Source organism: Ceratotherium simum, chromosome 14, assembly GCF_057802395.1.
Source record: "Ceratotherium simum simum isolate JZ-2026a chromosome 14, ASM5780239v1, whole genome shotgun sequence".
Lineage (NCBI taxonomy): Eukaryota > Metazoa > Chordata > Mammalia > Perissodactyla > Rhinocerotidae > Ceratotherium > Ceratotherium simum.
The window spans coordinates 19,277,523-19,293,363 of record NC_141913.1 but is presented as its reverse complement, the minus strand read 5'-3'; the positions used below and the strand labels follow the sequence as shown (position 1 = coordinate 19,293,363).

General features: G+C 39.0%; 1 protein-coding gene across 2 annotated transcripts in view; it reads left to right on the top strand.

Moving 5' to 3' along the window:
* Positions 1-15,841, top strand: part of CDH2 (cadherin 2) — a 210,081-nt gene that overhangs the window by 176,033 nt on the left and 18,207 nt on the right. For both annotated transcript variants that reach the window (XM_087439098.1, XM_087439099.1), the window contains 3 exons: positions 2,261-2,494; positions 2,818-3,051; positions 4,982-5,121. In XM_087439098.1, the coding sequence (XP_087295224.1) occupies positions 2,261-2,494; positions 2,818-3,051; positions 4,982-5,121 (608 nt within the window). The remainder of the gene's footprint in view (positions 1-2,260; positions 2,495-2,817; positions 3,052-4,981; positions 5,122-15,841) is intronic.

Sequence of the window (15,841 nt, the reverse complement as noted above, 5' to 3'; positions counted from 1 at the left end):
AGACAAAAATGACTTACATAAACCTGGTGATGGATCTGTTTTGCTCTGTTAGCCCTCAGTATGGCGTGTGTTTAAGAGTGCAGGCTCTGAAGTTCTACCTGACCCCCTGGGTCCAGACTCCATCTCTGCCACTTCCCAACTGTGGGATTGGCAACCAGGTTTTACATCTGTCCATTTCCTTTTTCTGTTATATAGAGATGATGGTGGCAGTACCTAACTCAGGGTGTTTTTGGGGAAGATAAAATGGCTGTACACATAAAGCTTTTAAAGCAGTGCCTGGCACAAACTCAACACTCAAATAAATATTTCTATGATGTGTTAATAGTTTCAAAACTGAATCACAACCATATTTTAAAATAATTTTAGTGTTAGACTATGAATGTTAACATCTAATAAAAATAGCAGTCTTCAAGTTGGTGGTCGAGATGTGCGGCTTGAAAAACATTGCTTATCAACACTTATGATAAGAACAGTTTCCATGAACCTTTCGGAATCATGTATAATAAGATTCAATGAGATTATTATCTGTCATAAATCTACATGGTGACAGGGCCAAAGCAATATTTCCTGGCCTTTCTAACATGAGACCTACTGTTCAAATATTTAGAGTTGACGCTTGGTAGGAACAGCTTCTGCTGTTGCACATCAGAGCACAGCATTAGTGTCTGTTTCATGCTCTCTCGTCGTATGTAAGGGGAAGCTGAAGTAATATATCTTGCACCATTATGTTGAGACTTAAAGAGATATAAAATTGTATGTATTTATGTTGGTTGTGAGTTACAACCAAATTTTGCATTCACCAAGGTAGATTGTTTTCTAATTGAAAGGGTGTTTGATGTGAGAGAGAAGTGAGCAGTTAAATCTATCTAGCTGTGATGCTTTGCCAATGCACTCGGCTTTAAATCTCGAGGCTCGATTTGGAGCCCTGGTTCTGCTCCTTAATGTTTGGGCAAGGCCTTACACTCTCTGTGCCTTAGTTTCATTATTGATAAATTGTTTTTGCTGCTTGCCTATTCTATAGAGTTGTTATGAGAATCAAATAATATTAAACGTGATGATAAATGTGAAAATTCCTTGTACTGTGGAGTATCGTGGTGGTTGTGGTGCTATTAGAATATTGTTAACATCTCCTCCCTCACTCTCCCTGCTCTCGGAGCCATCTGTGTTCCTCAGAGAGGTCCACGGAGATTTCTCCTTGGCCCCTCCTCGGGAGTGTGTGTGTGCTCCTTCCTAGTTCCATGTTCTTGGGCAGGTCACTTACACCTCTGGGTCTTTGTATGCAGCCTTATTTAGAAAATGTTTGTATTTCTAACATAGTATAATATATATAAAATAATATAATTCAGTTAAATAATATAATTGTGTTATATTATGTATTTATATATAATAACATAATATTTCTATTATATTATATATATATATTTAGTATGTATATTTATTTATAAATATTTATCATATAGCGGAGGCCAAATCACCAGACTAAATTATCACAAGAAGTGGTAGAGACAACATTTTATAGTGGAATGAGAACGGGTTTGGAGTCAGGCAGACCTATCGTTAGTAGCAACAATACTTATGAGTATGTGAGCATGAGCAGTTTATATAGACTTGAGTTTCTTGTATATTTAAACCTACTTCAAACCTACTTCATAGAATTACAATGAAAGAATGTATATGGAGCGACCTAATACTCTCTCAAAGAGGTGGTTGGTTGATCAATAAATATCATTTCTCTTCTCCATGGTGTTCCTGCCCGAGATGAGGTCTGTGGGTCTATGTTACTCGTCTGTAGACTGTTTCAATTTTTCATAGCTGTGTTTGAGCTTTAAAAGCATTTTTACGTTCTTTCATGCACATGTCTTGGTTTTTCATCAAAAGAGTAGAGTCCACAAGATCACGAGCCTGGTGTTCTGCTTCTCTCACGTTCCCTGCAGTGCCTAGAGCAGTGTGTTGTGCACGGGGCCCTGAGTAACAGACAACGAGGGCAGGGAAGGTGCAGAACCAACTCAGCGGGGGCACACATTGTCACCGTGCTCAGCTGCTTGCACCCCAGCAGTGGCAGCTCAAGGTCATCCTAGAAAGGAAGTAAGAAGTGGCCTTGTTCCACAAACAGTCTGTCCAGATGCTGTGGCAACTAGATTTTTCCAAGGTTATGCAGTGATAAGGGCAAGAAGGCTAGAAGCTTTGAGAATTTCACTGTAATTGAGACTCATGGGAGAGAACTGTTCAGCGTCAATTTGTGATTTTTCTCCCTTTTAAGGAATTCCTCCTATGAGTGGAACGGGAACACTGCAGATCTATTTACTTGATATTAATGACAATGCCCCTCAAGTGTTACCTCAAGAGGCAGAGACTTGTGAAACTCCAGACCCCAATTCAATTAACATCACCGCACTTGATTATGACATTGATCCAAATGCTGGACCGTTTGCTTTTGATCTGCCTTTGTCTCCAGCGAGTATTAAGAAAAATTGGACCATCACTCGGCTTAATGGTAAGAACAGGTTAATTATTTGAATACGCGTGCAGTTAAGAAGTTCTGAAGCCTGTTATGAAAAGTTAATTTTAGGTGCTTTATAATCTCATTAAATATATTTTAAAAGCTACTTAAAGTTTAAATAAGTTATTAAAAGCCCTTAAAGCCGAAAGAGTCTTCACAGCACAGCATTGTTGTAATCCGCTTATACCTACTATTATACGTATAGTATATACACGCTTATATATACTATCAGGTAGTAAATACATTCCAGAAAATGCTGTGTTTTTTATCATAATATGTATTAATTATCAAACTATATTTTTTCCTTTTTCACATAGGTGATTTTGCTCAGCTTAATTTAAAGATAAAATTTCTTGAAGCTGGGATATATGAAGTTCCAATCATAATCACAGATTCGGGTAATCCTCCCAAATCAAATATTTCCATCCTGCGCGTGAAGGTTTGCCAGTGTGACTCCAACGGGGACTGCACAGACGTAGACAGAATCGTGGGTGCAGGGCTTGGCACGGGTGCCATCATTGCCATCCTGCTTTGCATCATCATCCTGCTCAGTAAGTACTTTCAGTGGTTCTTAGATTTTAACTCTATTTGCTTCTAGGATCTTTAGCAAAGTAACTTGTTGCTATTGCCCTTCAGAGTTATGTAACAACTCTCTTCAACCTCTGAGCATTTTCTGCCAATCACATATGGGACAGCCAAGTCCACTTTAGAATGAGAAAAAAAGCCTGAGCATTGTTTCAAGCTTTACGTGTTTGCAGCAAACCCAGCCCGCATACCTCTCCCATTGCAGTTTTCTGATGCTGATGGCTTGGGGAGCTCCAGCAAACTCTTTCCATAGAAAAACGTTAGACAGTCCTAAGTTGGAGCACTTATCTTATGATTTGAGTATGAATTTATGGCACGTAATAGATGATTTAGGAAAATAAGTATATTGCTTTCCTTCCCTTTCCTTCGTGTAAAGCGCAGTCAGCAACCTGCTCCAGTCATGCAAGGATCAAAGTAATTGTTTCTGAAGGGCTGCGTAAAATAGTGAGAGATTGTACTTCACACAGCACATTTGATAATAGAAATGATTACACAGCTCAATAAATTGTCTGTCTTTAGAGCAAGTCTAGATTAAGGAATTGCTCCTTTTTTAAGATACTTTGCAATCTTTGGTTCAGTGGAATGCAAGAAATTAACCACTGGAAAGTACTTTAGGAACCACTTTTAAGCATGCAGGTTAAAAGGATAAATTGCCTGGGCCCTGTGTTTTATTGTTGAATAGCATCAGGACTTAGTTTATTGTGCGATCTTGCTATGCACCAATCACTTCCTTGAAAATGTTGGCCATTTCTTTTATGTTTTCTCCATTTACAAGTGTTCTGGTAATTTAGAATTCTGTTCCTTTATTCTAAGCAATTACTATAGAAGCTTGAGCATTTTTTACTTCCTGTGTGGAGACTACTTTGACTATAATTTGAAACCTGCATGCTATACTAATAATCTGCTTGCTAGATTTAGCCTTGGAACAATGGCAAATGAGATCATGTATCTGGCTTTAAAAGGAGGATATTTACTTTTATGGCCAGTAATAAAAATGTGCTCAAATAGGAGTCATTAAATCTTTTGCTTCAGGATGTAAACTGATATCCCCAGATTTTAGAGAGAATGCATTTCTAGATGTGCACTTCGGGATATGTTTCAGTTTCAACTAAAATGTGGCATATATGCCAACCTTATCAAGAAAGACTTAGATATGATGGATTATGGCATGGAGAAATGACTATAGCATTTTGAAGGAAAATAAATTGGTGCTGATTTTAACATCAACCCTCTGGAAAATTTATGGTTCTAGACCTGGCACAAAAGTGTAAGGCATGCAAGCCTAATGTTATTTCAGTACTCGAACTTAATCCCCTAGCCTTACCTGAAACATGCGGTTTAATATGAAATGGGGATGCACAATAGTGCAGTAGAAAAACACTGTCGTTTGGGAATCAAAACCCCTCAAGCCCCAAGAGTTGATCCACTTCCAATTTACTACTGAAGTCATCGTGGCAATGAGAAGGGCCTTGAGAAGTGCCATTCTCTGATTCCAGGAGCATAATGGTGACTGACCAACCTGAATGAAACAGCGATTAAATAACAAGTAACAATTTAACTTACTGTTTGTTGTTTTAGAATTTACAAGGGTATCCTATCCTTTAGCAAGACAAAGTAAAGATAGAAATAGTTACTGTCCCCATTTGTAGATGATGAAACTGAGGACAAATGTTCACCCACTGGGTTCACAGGGTGCCAGGGACTGGAACCAGTTCTTTGCACTCGGAACCCAGTGGTGGGGCCCTGTTTTGTCTCATCTCTCTGAATGTGAGGCGAGAAATAGATAATAGAGTAGACTATGCATTTCACGTTTTTGACCCATATAAGTATATTATTGAAGACTGTGATTATATGTTGTCTTAAAAATTATATTTTTTTTGCTATTTTCCTCTGTAGTCCTTGTTCTGATGTTTGTGGTATGGATGAAGCGCCGGGATAAAGAACGCCAGGCCAAGCAACTTTTAATTGATCCAGAAGATGATGTAAGAGATAATATTTTAAAATATGATGAAGAAGGTGGGGGAGAAGAAGACCAGGTGAGCAATATTTTAAATCTTTAAATGAAATTTTATAATCACATCATTTAAATGGTAGGAAAGATGTTAATACAAGCAGTAAGAAAATGGTACCAAGTTTCCTTTCTGTTATCACGTTATCAAACACTTGGTGAATTCTTTCCAACGTGTGCTGCACATTTCTTGAATTTTTTTTTGAAGAGCCCAATGTCATTGTATTTAGTTTGTGAGAAAATCATTAACATTGCTTCAAGAAGCCTGAGATTTAAACCTAATTCCAATTATATTTGTACTAATAAAAATATTTTTCATTACGGTTTTTCATTATTGGATACCCAAAATATAAGTAAAAGTATTTCTACATTGAGATTTACATATTTATACGTATGGCAGAAAAAGCACTAGACTATTCATTCCACAAGCATATTTCCCAAGCACATTGAATATTCCAGGCACTATTTTAATCACTGGGAATACAGATGTGGGCAGAGCCAACAAATATCTACCCTCAGTGGTCCTACATTCTTGAGTTACAGACAATATGTAGCTCATCTTTGTATCCATAGTGTCTGTCATGGTGCCTGGCTCAGAGTAGTTGCTCAATAAATGTTGAAGCTCCATTTGGCTATAAAATAAAATGAGCTTCTATGTCACTGTGTCCATAAGGAACTGCATACTTGTCCAAGCATAAGAATGACCAATGGTTGGAAAACAAAGAATCTTTATCTTCTGGGAAGCAGCAATTTAGATATTAAAATAGCTAACATTTATAAGGTCTGTACTACATACCAGGCTTTCTGCTAAGTACTTTAAATGCTGTTCTCTCTTAAATCTTTGAAACTTGTGATATTTTACTGTGAATATCTTCACCTTTGTGATAGAAGACAGAGCCTAAGGATGGTTGGATTCTACAAACTCATAAAGCTAGGAAGTGATAGATGCAGGATTTAAATGCAGCTCTGTCTTATGTCACAGCCTAAAATAACTTCTCTGATATAGTTCCTCTTGAAATTATCTGGACGATTTTAAGATAATCCTCGAGAAATCACTATGACAGGTATTTCTTAGATACATTTGATAGTTACGTCATTTCCACTTTCTAATGCAAATGTCAGGATAGCAGTCAGAAAAAGAACCTAGAATTCTTGGGTCTTGGATCATTATCAGTACATTCCGGCGTGCTCTGTCTTAAGTATATATGTAGACGTTAGTGATAGGACTGCTAACTTGAATAAAAGTAAATTTTCATGAACATACTTTCTCTTTCCCTTCTTTATTCCTTTGAGGAAATAGTATATCACTTTTTGTTTTATAAAGCACATTCACGTCCATTGTTGTGTATAACCTTTGTGGCAGCCTGTTATGGTTTTCCGTTTTACATTTGTAGCAAATTACATCATTCAGTCTCAGAGTTTGTACTGGCAGAGTCAGAACTCAAGCCCAGTTTCCAGCTTCCATGCTTGGTTAACAATATTCCTCAGCTCTGTCATTTAGAAGAGATATGTGTTTAAAATCTGTTGAAAACTTGACTCGTGTGTAAAGCTGTTTTGAATACTGACTAATTAAAGTGGCTCTATAAATACACCCCAGGGTTTCTTCCTTATAAATGTCTTTGGATATTAAAATTCATGTTTAGCTTAATCCTTAATTAATCTATCCTTTCACTTTCCTGAGCTATGTTCAAGATCAGCAAACGTATATTGATCACATTATCTCATAAATCTTTTTTGGTATTTTATTTTTCATGTCATTCTGCATAATTTTCTAGGCATAAACCTAAACCCAACTCAATGAAGCTTCAGTGAAAATAGTAATAACTGGAAGGCCACCAGTCGTAGGTGGATGCTGCACAGAATTGGAGGCCTAGAGGCGAGAACCATGAACCACACTAGTTCTCAGCATCTGAGAGTCTGGACCAGGGCACTCAATGTCACTCGATTAGGCTTTCTCCTCCCTTCCCACCAATCCCTTAAGAAATTATTTAATGAAGTTTTATTGTTGTAGTTATTTTAGGAAAGACTTACTTCCTTTATTGACTTTATCCACTTAGATGGATGCTTGAGATCAAATGGTGAAACTTACCTATGGCAAGATTTATTGAAATTATCATCATAAATCTTCAACCTCTTCTTTTCCTGACTTCTAAAGTTTTCTTTGCCCCCACATGAACTCTTGGGCATGAATGTATTGCTTCCTACCCACTTCCTTGATAGTCCAAAGATTTTTCTAGAACTTTCTCTGTATTGTCCACTGTGGCTAATATATTTAGTACTGGTCTTCCTGTGGCATCTTTTTGTAGCCTCTTGGTTCTTTGACGGCATTTTAGTCTATCTAGATCAAGAGCTTCCACCCATCTCTGATCCTCTGTTGTGATTTCCATTTGCAGTTCTCATTATAGAAAATTGTGACATAATTACATAATGGGTGTTTTTATTCATTCTAATTTTTACCTCACAATAGCAGAATAAAATATGCAGTGTAGGAATGCTACACCAAGAGTTTTGTCTCCTCTACTTCTGAAGTGGTCCATGAAATCCATTCACTCATCTCCTTCACCAAGGCCACTACGTTAATGTAAGTCAGAATCTTTACTGTCCTGTGACAGCATCCTAATGAGTGTCCTGTCTCTGGTTTCACACCCTCATCCACTTTTCGGAAATTATCAAATCCAGACTTCCTTATAGCATGACAGATCTTTGGCCCTGCACCCAACCTTTGTTGTACCGCCTCGCGCACTAGGTAAAGGCGTGTGGGAAAGAGTTGGTGGTGGGTGCAGACTCCCTCAGGATGTGAATCCATCTAGCCTGTCCACTCATGGCCACTCAAGTTTCCCTCAAAGTCAGGATGATTTGTCCTTTTACCATTTAATGACAGATTCCTTTCTTTTTCCTCTCACTCCTCTTCTGGGGATAAAAGTAGCTGTGGGTCTTCTTTCTCCTAGAAAGGGCTTGTCAGTGTCTTCATTTTTGTTCAGTTAGACCTCATTATGTTCTCAGCTATCTTATGTTTTCAAAAATCTGTGATTTGGTAACTTATCTGGCTTGTTCTTGGCAGTAGAGTGTGAATAATTATCTCATGATTTTGTGTATCCCAACCAGAAGCAGAACGCTTCCTACGTGTTTAAGAGCATAACCACCACTCATGTCAACAAAGAACATTTCCAGCACCACAAAAGCTTCCCTTGTACCCCCTGCCAGGCGGCACGTCCTCTGCCAAAAGTAATCAGTATTTTTTATTTTTATCACCACACATTTGCATTACCTGGTTTGTGATTTTATTATGCAAATTAATGTCATAGAGTAGGTACTGTTCCTGTCTGGCTTCCTTTACTCAACGTTATATCTGTGAGACTCATGCATTCTGTATTTAAAAGTAGTTCATTTTTGTTGTTGCTGAATAGCATTCCATTGTAAGAATTAACCACATCTTATTTATCCATTCTATGACACTTGGATATTTGAGTTGATCCAGTTGAGTTATTATGAATAAAACTGCCATGAACATTCTTGTGCATATGTTTTGGTGCATTTCTGTTGGCATGTGTGCAGGGGTTGGACTTCTAGGTCCTAGAATGTGCCTATGTGCAGCTTTAGTACAGTCCTGCCAGTTTTCCTAAGTAGTTGTACCAGTTCACACCTCCCCTTGCCACGGCACTGTGCAAGTTCTAACTGCCCTACATCCTCACTAGCACTTGGTTTTTTTCAGTCTTGTAAAATTTTAGCCACTCTGATGGTGTGTGTCTCATGATTTAATTGGGATATTCCTACTGACTTACTCATCATTTTGATATCTTCTTTGCAAAGTTTCTTTTCAGCTTATTTGTCTACTTTTCTATCAAGTCATCAGTCTTTTTTTTGATTTGTAGGAGGTCCTTATATATTACGGATATTGGTTCTTTGTCAGATAAATGTATTGTAAATATCTTCTCCCATTCTATAGCTTGCTTTTTTATTCTCTTAATGATGTCTTATGATGAACAGAAGTTTTTAATTTTAATGAAGTCCAATTTGTCTATTTTTTCCATTATGGTTAGTGCATTTATATCCTATTTAAGAAAACTTTGTCTACCCCCAGGTAATGAATCTCCCTCACCAAAGAAAACCTTTATATTGTCTTCTTGAAGCTTTATGCTTTTACCTATCATATTAAATCTGTGATCCATCTGTAATGGATTATTCATCTGATATAAGATATGGGTCAGAGATTTTTTTTGTTTTCTTGCGGTGTAGATATCTAGCACTGTTTACTAAAAAGGTAACCCTTCTCCACTGCACTGCAGTGGCTCATTTGTCGTAAAGCAGGTGGTTATATTTGTGTGTGGGTCGGCTTCCTGGCTCTATGCTGTACTACTTGTTCATTTGTCTGTTCTTGGGCCAATACCACACAGTTTTCATTACTATCACTTTCTAATATGTCCTCGTATCTGTTTGGATAAATTCTCCAACTGAATTCGTCAAGATTTTCTTCAAGGTTTTTGGTAGATCTTATCATTTACTTTTTTTTTTCCTTAAGAAAGAGAGACCATTTATTTTTTACTCTTACTTTCCAAGTGAATATATTCCAAATGCTTCTCCATTTTCTAAGTAAGATACTATTGCTTTAAATCTTAAAATTATGGTCAGTTCCTGAGAAGTTCAGTTTTGTGAAATATACGGTATTCTATTTTCCATAATTCACATGTGGCTCCCTGTTAGAAATTCTATATCTCTTTCTAGTGTGCTTGAAGCATTTTTGGCAACAGAACATGATTCATACTTTTTAATTAGTTTTTTTTTAAGATATTATCTGTTTACAAGAGCGGGCCTCAGAAATGGAAGTGATGCCATGTTAAGTTCTAGACAAATTGTAGTCGATTCTTATTACACATGGCTGGTATTTTGTGGAGCGTGTGGATGGAGACTGTGCCATAGGAGGGAGACACTGCTTATCTTAATCAGGCAGTGGTCTACTTGATGTCTCAGTCAGACAGTCTTAAAGCATCATCAGCTTTAAAGGATGGGTGGATCTTAGAGGTCACGTTAGGTGGTTGGCGGATGCCTGTGGTTACAGGCACAGGCGGGTCTACAGCAGCTGTCCCAGGGAGGCTGTACCTCTAGCCTAAAGCTGGCTCAGCCAAGATTCCTATTCTTCCTGCGGAGAGAAATTATCCTTCTTCGGGAGCTCAGTGATTAGAAAGAAAACAAAGCAAAGCAGTCCCTTACAAAGGTAGCCCCTTATCTTCCCTGCTGTTGATTAGCATCTCTATCTAAGTTCTGTGCCAAAACACAGGGTACTAGTTTCTTTAACAAAATACCTAAAAGAGGCCTAAGAAAAGAAAAACAAAACAAATCAACAAATACCTCTATATCTTTTTGCTTGTCTTGTGAATGGTAGACTTTTATCAGTGCCTGTGGATATCCTGCTCTGGTTTGGATTGTCAGGAGATGAGGTTGGGCCCCACATTTGAAACTAGCATTGGATGTGTTCTAACAGGAGCATTATTTCCTCACAGAGCTGTTGGCAGTTGGACAGACACTTCTGTATAATGTCGAGTCTCTTTTCAGAGGGTGAGGTTCCTTCTTTATCTGCTTCACTGCCATAATCAGCAGGGCTTTTGGTGGTTATCAAGTCATGTTTAATCACCCTCATTAGTAAATGTCTTTCCGTGCCCTTTTGGCCAGTGGAGCTGGTTGCAGAGACTGTATCCCTTTTAATGATCTTTGCATGTAGTTCCTTCCATATCAGCGTCACTAATAAAATCAGGGTGAATGTACAATATAGCTGATAACTCACTTTTCCTGGAACCATCCCCTCTAGCCCCAGGATAGGAAACAGAAACTGTTAGCTTCCTGCTCTTTAAAGCTTAGACTTAATTACAATCGCTCTTATATTAAACAAACATTTATGGAGTGTGTCTTATGTTTACAACACTCACTGGTGCTTGCCTTAACAACCCCTACCTAAATCACTCGACATTATGCAGCTTCATTCTCCATAATAATAGCAAAAGCTATTGTTTGGGGTACTTTACATGTTAGGCCCTGTACTGAGTGCTTTATATCCGTTATTTCATTTGACCCTCCCCCAGTACAGCAAAGTAGGTACATGCTGTTAGAACATAGTGAAGTGGAGGTTAAATCCTGGTCCACCTGAGTCCAAAGAAGCTGGCGTGTTTACCATACCCTATAGCATCCTTGGCAAAGAGCAGGCTCAACGAGGCCATTAAGACAGTGCCTTTCAGAACGTCCTTTGAATTTATCAGAAGAAGGCTGTCCCCTCCTTGAAGTAGGCTCTGAGACATAGAGCAGCTTCCTGTGCTCTTAAAATTTGACTTGGAAAATTTTCCATTCCCAGGGCCTTGGGCTATTGTGGGAACTCTGGGTCTATGAGAGAAGATGCCGCTGTTCATGTTGGGAGGTTTCACAGATGACGATCAGTGGACACTGGAATTGTTTGGACCACGGCCAGAGGTTCAAGGGAGCAGTGAGAGCATGAAGGGAGCAGGGCTTGTCGTCTCCACAGGCAGAGGCAACTCATTCCAGATGAAAGCTGATGCTGCTCGGAGCTGTGGTGACAGAAAGTGTGACTAGCTACTTCAGGACTCCTCACCAGTTTTCTCTCGATCGCTCTTGGATTCTTGGCCCTCATTATCCACCGTGTTCCGGATCTGTCTTCTGTTACTCACTGCTGCTGAGTGTAGCATCACAATTGACTAAATTTTCTTCTCTCAGTCTCTATAGACAGACAAGGTCCAGCATGTCTTGGGTTCAGTAGGTTTCACGTTTCACTCCAGCACTGTGAGGACTCTCTCTGAACTCCCAGATTTGGTTTCTTGTTTTAAAGACTTGCTCGGAGCTAGTTTCTTTTGCATCAGAGATGATTCTGAGCTCTCCAAGAAAGTACCTGATGCCACCCTGATGGTTTGGAGGGCATATCTGAAAGCTGGATTCTGTGTCACTTTAAAGTCACAGTTCATACATTGCGGGGTCTGTGTTTTATTTAGCTTGCAGAGTTTAAAAATTGAAAAAAATCACATAAATTTTGGATCTCGCAATCCTCTCAAAAAATGGAAAGATCTAGAAACATGACCTGCATTCTGACATGACAACTGTTGTTAGAAACTAAATAGAAGCTTCCTTCTTAAGCAGGGCAAGCATATTCCCGTAATTGCATTTTTTTTCCTTTTTTTCATACCAGGCCAGCTTTATTGATTTACGTTATCAGCCTATCCTTTATAGATAACTATTTTTGCAGACTCTGATTCAATTATATAATAATTACTAGGCTTTGGATTAACAAAAATAGATTTCTATGAAGAGGAGGTACTGTAGTGCTCTGAAGCCAGGAAATAATTTTCTCTAGTACTGGTTTAAAGAAAAAAGAAAGCCACAAATATATTTAACCAGATATATTAGTTACAATAGGCTAGCTTGGCCGGCCCAGTGGCATAGTGGTTGGGTTCGTGCGCTCTGCTTCGGGGGCCTGGGGTTCATGGGTTCGGATCCCAGGCACGGACCTATGCGCTGCTCATCAGGCCATGCTGTGGCAGCATCCCACATACAAAATAGAGGAAGATGGGCACAGATGTTAGCTCAGGGACAATCTTCCTCAAGCAAAAAGAGGAAGACTGGCGACAGGTGTTAGGCCAGGGCCAATCTTCCTCACCAAACAACAACAAAAAAATAGGCCAGCTGCTATACCAAACCCTAAAATTTCAGTGACCTAAGCCTAACTGAAATGTATTTCTTGCTTACTTAGCAATAATTGGGTTTCGGATCATGGGAGTTTGGGGTGGGGAGGGGAGCTCTGCTCCACTCCACAGTCATTCATGGACCCAGAGTGCCAATGGCTCTCCCATCTGCCACATGTGGTTTCCAAGGTCACCCTAGCTGTACATACATGCAATCTCTGAATGAAAATATGGCAAGGATGATGATTTGTGGGAGATTTTTATGAGCCAGACCTGGAAGTGGCACAAATCACTTCCACTTTTGGACATGGATATTCTGTAACCAGCTGAAAGTCTCTACCTCACCCTAGTTGGGTATTTGACTTTAGAAAATCTTCTGAGGTTCTATGAAAACGGGTTTTACCCCACCCACAGTAGGTTGCTAGATCACGTGTATCGTTCTGATACATCCAGGCACGCCAGAAGGATGTGGGTCCCTGGACACAGAGGAGACACAGGAGGTGCAGCAGCTCATGAAAATGGGACACTGTATCACTGTATGGCATGAGAAACGGTGTGTAAGGCTCACTAAAAGCCAGGCAGGGCAACTTTCCTCACCTGGAGAATGCTTCCAGTCCTCCCTGGGATACTGAAGTCTTCTCGATCAGGGACCAGCCCTTGCACATGTAAGGAATCACATATAATTTCAATCGCCCCTCCAGTTTGCATTTTAAACTGCAGTAGGATTGAACTTCCTGTATGTTTATTGCTATACCAGGCTATTTCACACTTTTGTGGCTTAGTGCATGGTCTTTACCTGCTTAACTCTATTTAGCCACCAAGATTCATCTCAAGACATCTTCTCTTGGGGTCCCAGGCTGAATCAAATGTCTTTGCTCTGTGCTCCCACAGCATCCCATGTCTACCTCTATTTTGAGCTGTTGTGTCCAGCCCTGGTCTTGACCTTAAACCCTGTGAGGACAGGAATTTGTCATATTCATTTTTGATTCTAGTATCTAGGACAGTTGGCACCTGGCAGGCACTCACAGAATGTTTGTGCACTGGGCCCTCTTCCTGAATCTCTTAGTTTGCAAGTCTATCCACAGGGTTAATTGAACCACTACACCCCTGACCATTTCACTTTCATTCTTTGAGATCTCTGATTTCAGGAAATTATGATAGCGTTCATAAATGCTAGCATTCATTACATACTTATTCTTTGTCAGGCACTGTGCTACCGTCTTAGTTTGCATGTCTCTCATAATCTTCCTAACAAGGCTATGCAGTAGATACTGCTATAAGTCCAGTTTTCAAACCTGGGTCCGTGTGACTTGAGATGCCAAGCTCTTATGCACTGTGCTGGAGGTCATAAGATGGATTTTTTATTTAGTCTTGCTGGTCTTTAGCGGGTAGGTACTACTGGGTAGGCCCGGCAAGTCTGGGTGCTGAGCCATAGCTTATTAGGTGCCCACTGGTAATCTGGCTTTAGAATAGGTGAAGGGTAAGACCCAATTAATTGGTTAAACATGGTTTGCAAAATTGAGCACATTCTGACATTAATAAAGTTAGAATCTGGAGAAGCAGTCTGAGCAGCCAACTTATTAAAAAAAAAAAAAAAATCCGAGTATACAATCTGGGCAACAGGAACTAAAATCTAAAATCCAGGCTGGATGCCTAGATAGAGGGATGAGGCACAGGTACAAGAAAGCCCCTTGAGACCAAACAGTCACTTCCCAGAGTAAGGGATCTCTGCTTGAGCCAGAGGGTCTCTATGGACCTCCTGCCAATCTCAGGAACCAGCCTCAATATGGGCAACCAAGCCCAACCCTCTGACTCAAGCAGAGAATGAAGCTGTATAATTTAACCACGGTATATTTGATTCTTTGAAATAATCGTTTTACAAAATCATTCTGCTTTATAAGCAAATTAACAGATGACTAAATCTGGACATAACCATGGAGACCACTTTCAACATTTTTATTGTTGGCTAAAGCACACTCTGCTAATTATGTTCCTAAGTTATTCATCCATTTAAACCCACCTGCAAACACTAGTATATATGAGTTATGGAAAGAGTGGCACTGATTTCACAAGAGGAGAGTTTCACCAGGGACTGAGTTAGCACTTTGTCATCCCCTTTTTGCACACTGTTTTCAAAACACTTATGGCCAGGTGATACACACTGGTGGGCTAAAGACAACATATATTCTTAAGAGATCTGTGCCCATTCCCTACCAGGTATTAAATATTTTTACTATGCACATGATTTGCACATGATCTTTTATGTGCTATTCCTGTCATTTTATGTGATTGAACACAACATTTTATATAATTTATTCTAATATTCATTCTTCCTGAGTGATCATAAGTTTATTACATTTAGTTTAGAGGAATGGAAAGTTATCAATATCCCAGTAATAACAGTGATAAAGATTTGAGTACCAAGTATGTATTAGCACTGTGCAAAAAAAAAAACAAAAAACTAAGATTCTAAATGGTGTATGCCAAAGTTCTACCCGCTGGCCAAATCTACCAACTACCTATTTTTATAAATAAAGTTGTGTTGGAACACGGCCATGTGCCATGCCCATTGTTTACGTATTATCTATGGCTAATTTTATACTACAACAGAGTTGAGCTATTATGACAGAGACTGTGTGGCCCAAAAAGCCTAAAATATTTACTATCTGGTCCTTACAGAAAAGTTTGTTGACCCTCGCTGTAGACTTATTCCATTAATGGAGTCCTCATCAGCTTTTGTGTCCAAAGGTTGAAAATACTCTTAACGTTAGCACAGGAAATTTACGTAATCTGCCCAAGGTCACCCAGTTAGGTAATGTTGGAGGCAGGATGTGAATTCAGGCGCTCTGATTTCAGAATCCATCTTTTAAATCACAATACTATGCTCCTTTGCTGTATTGAGTTTATGTATAAATGTATCTTAAAACAAAGAATATATCTCTTTAGGAAATTCCAAAACAATGTGATATAAACTAGTGAAGGATTTTGATGCTCTTTCATCATATTCTTAACCAAATATTACCATTTCTTTATTACTTATTTTTAGGTTTCCTCCAAGATAGCATAACAGGT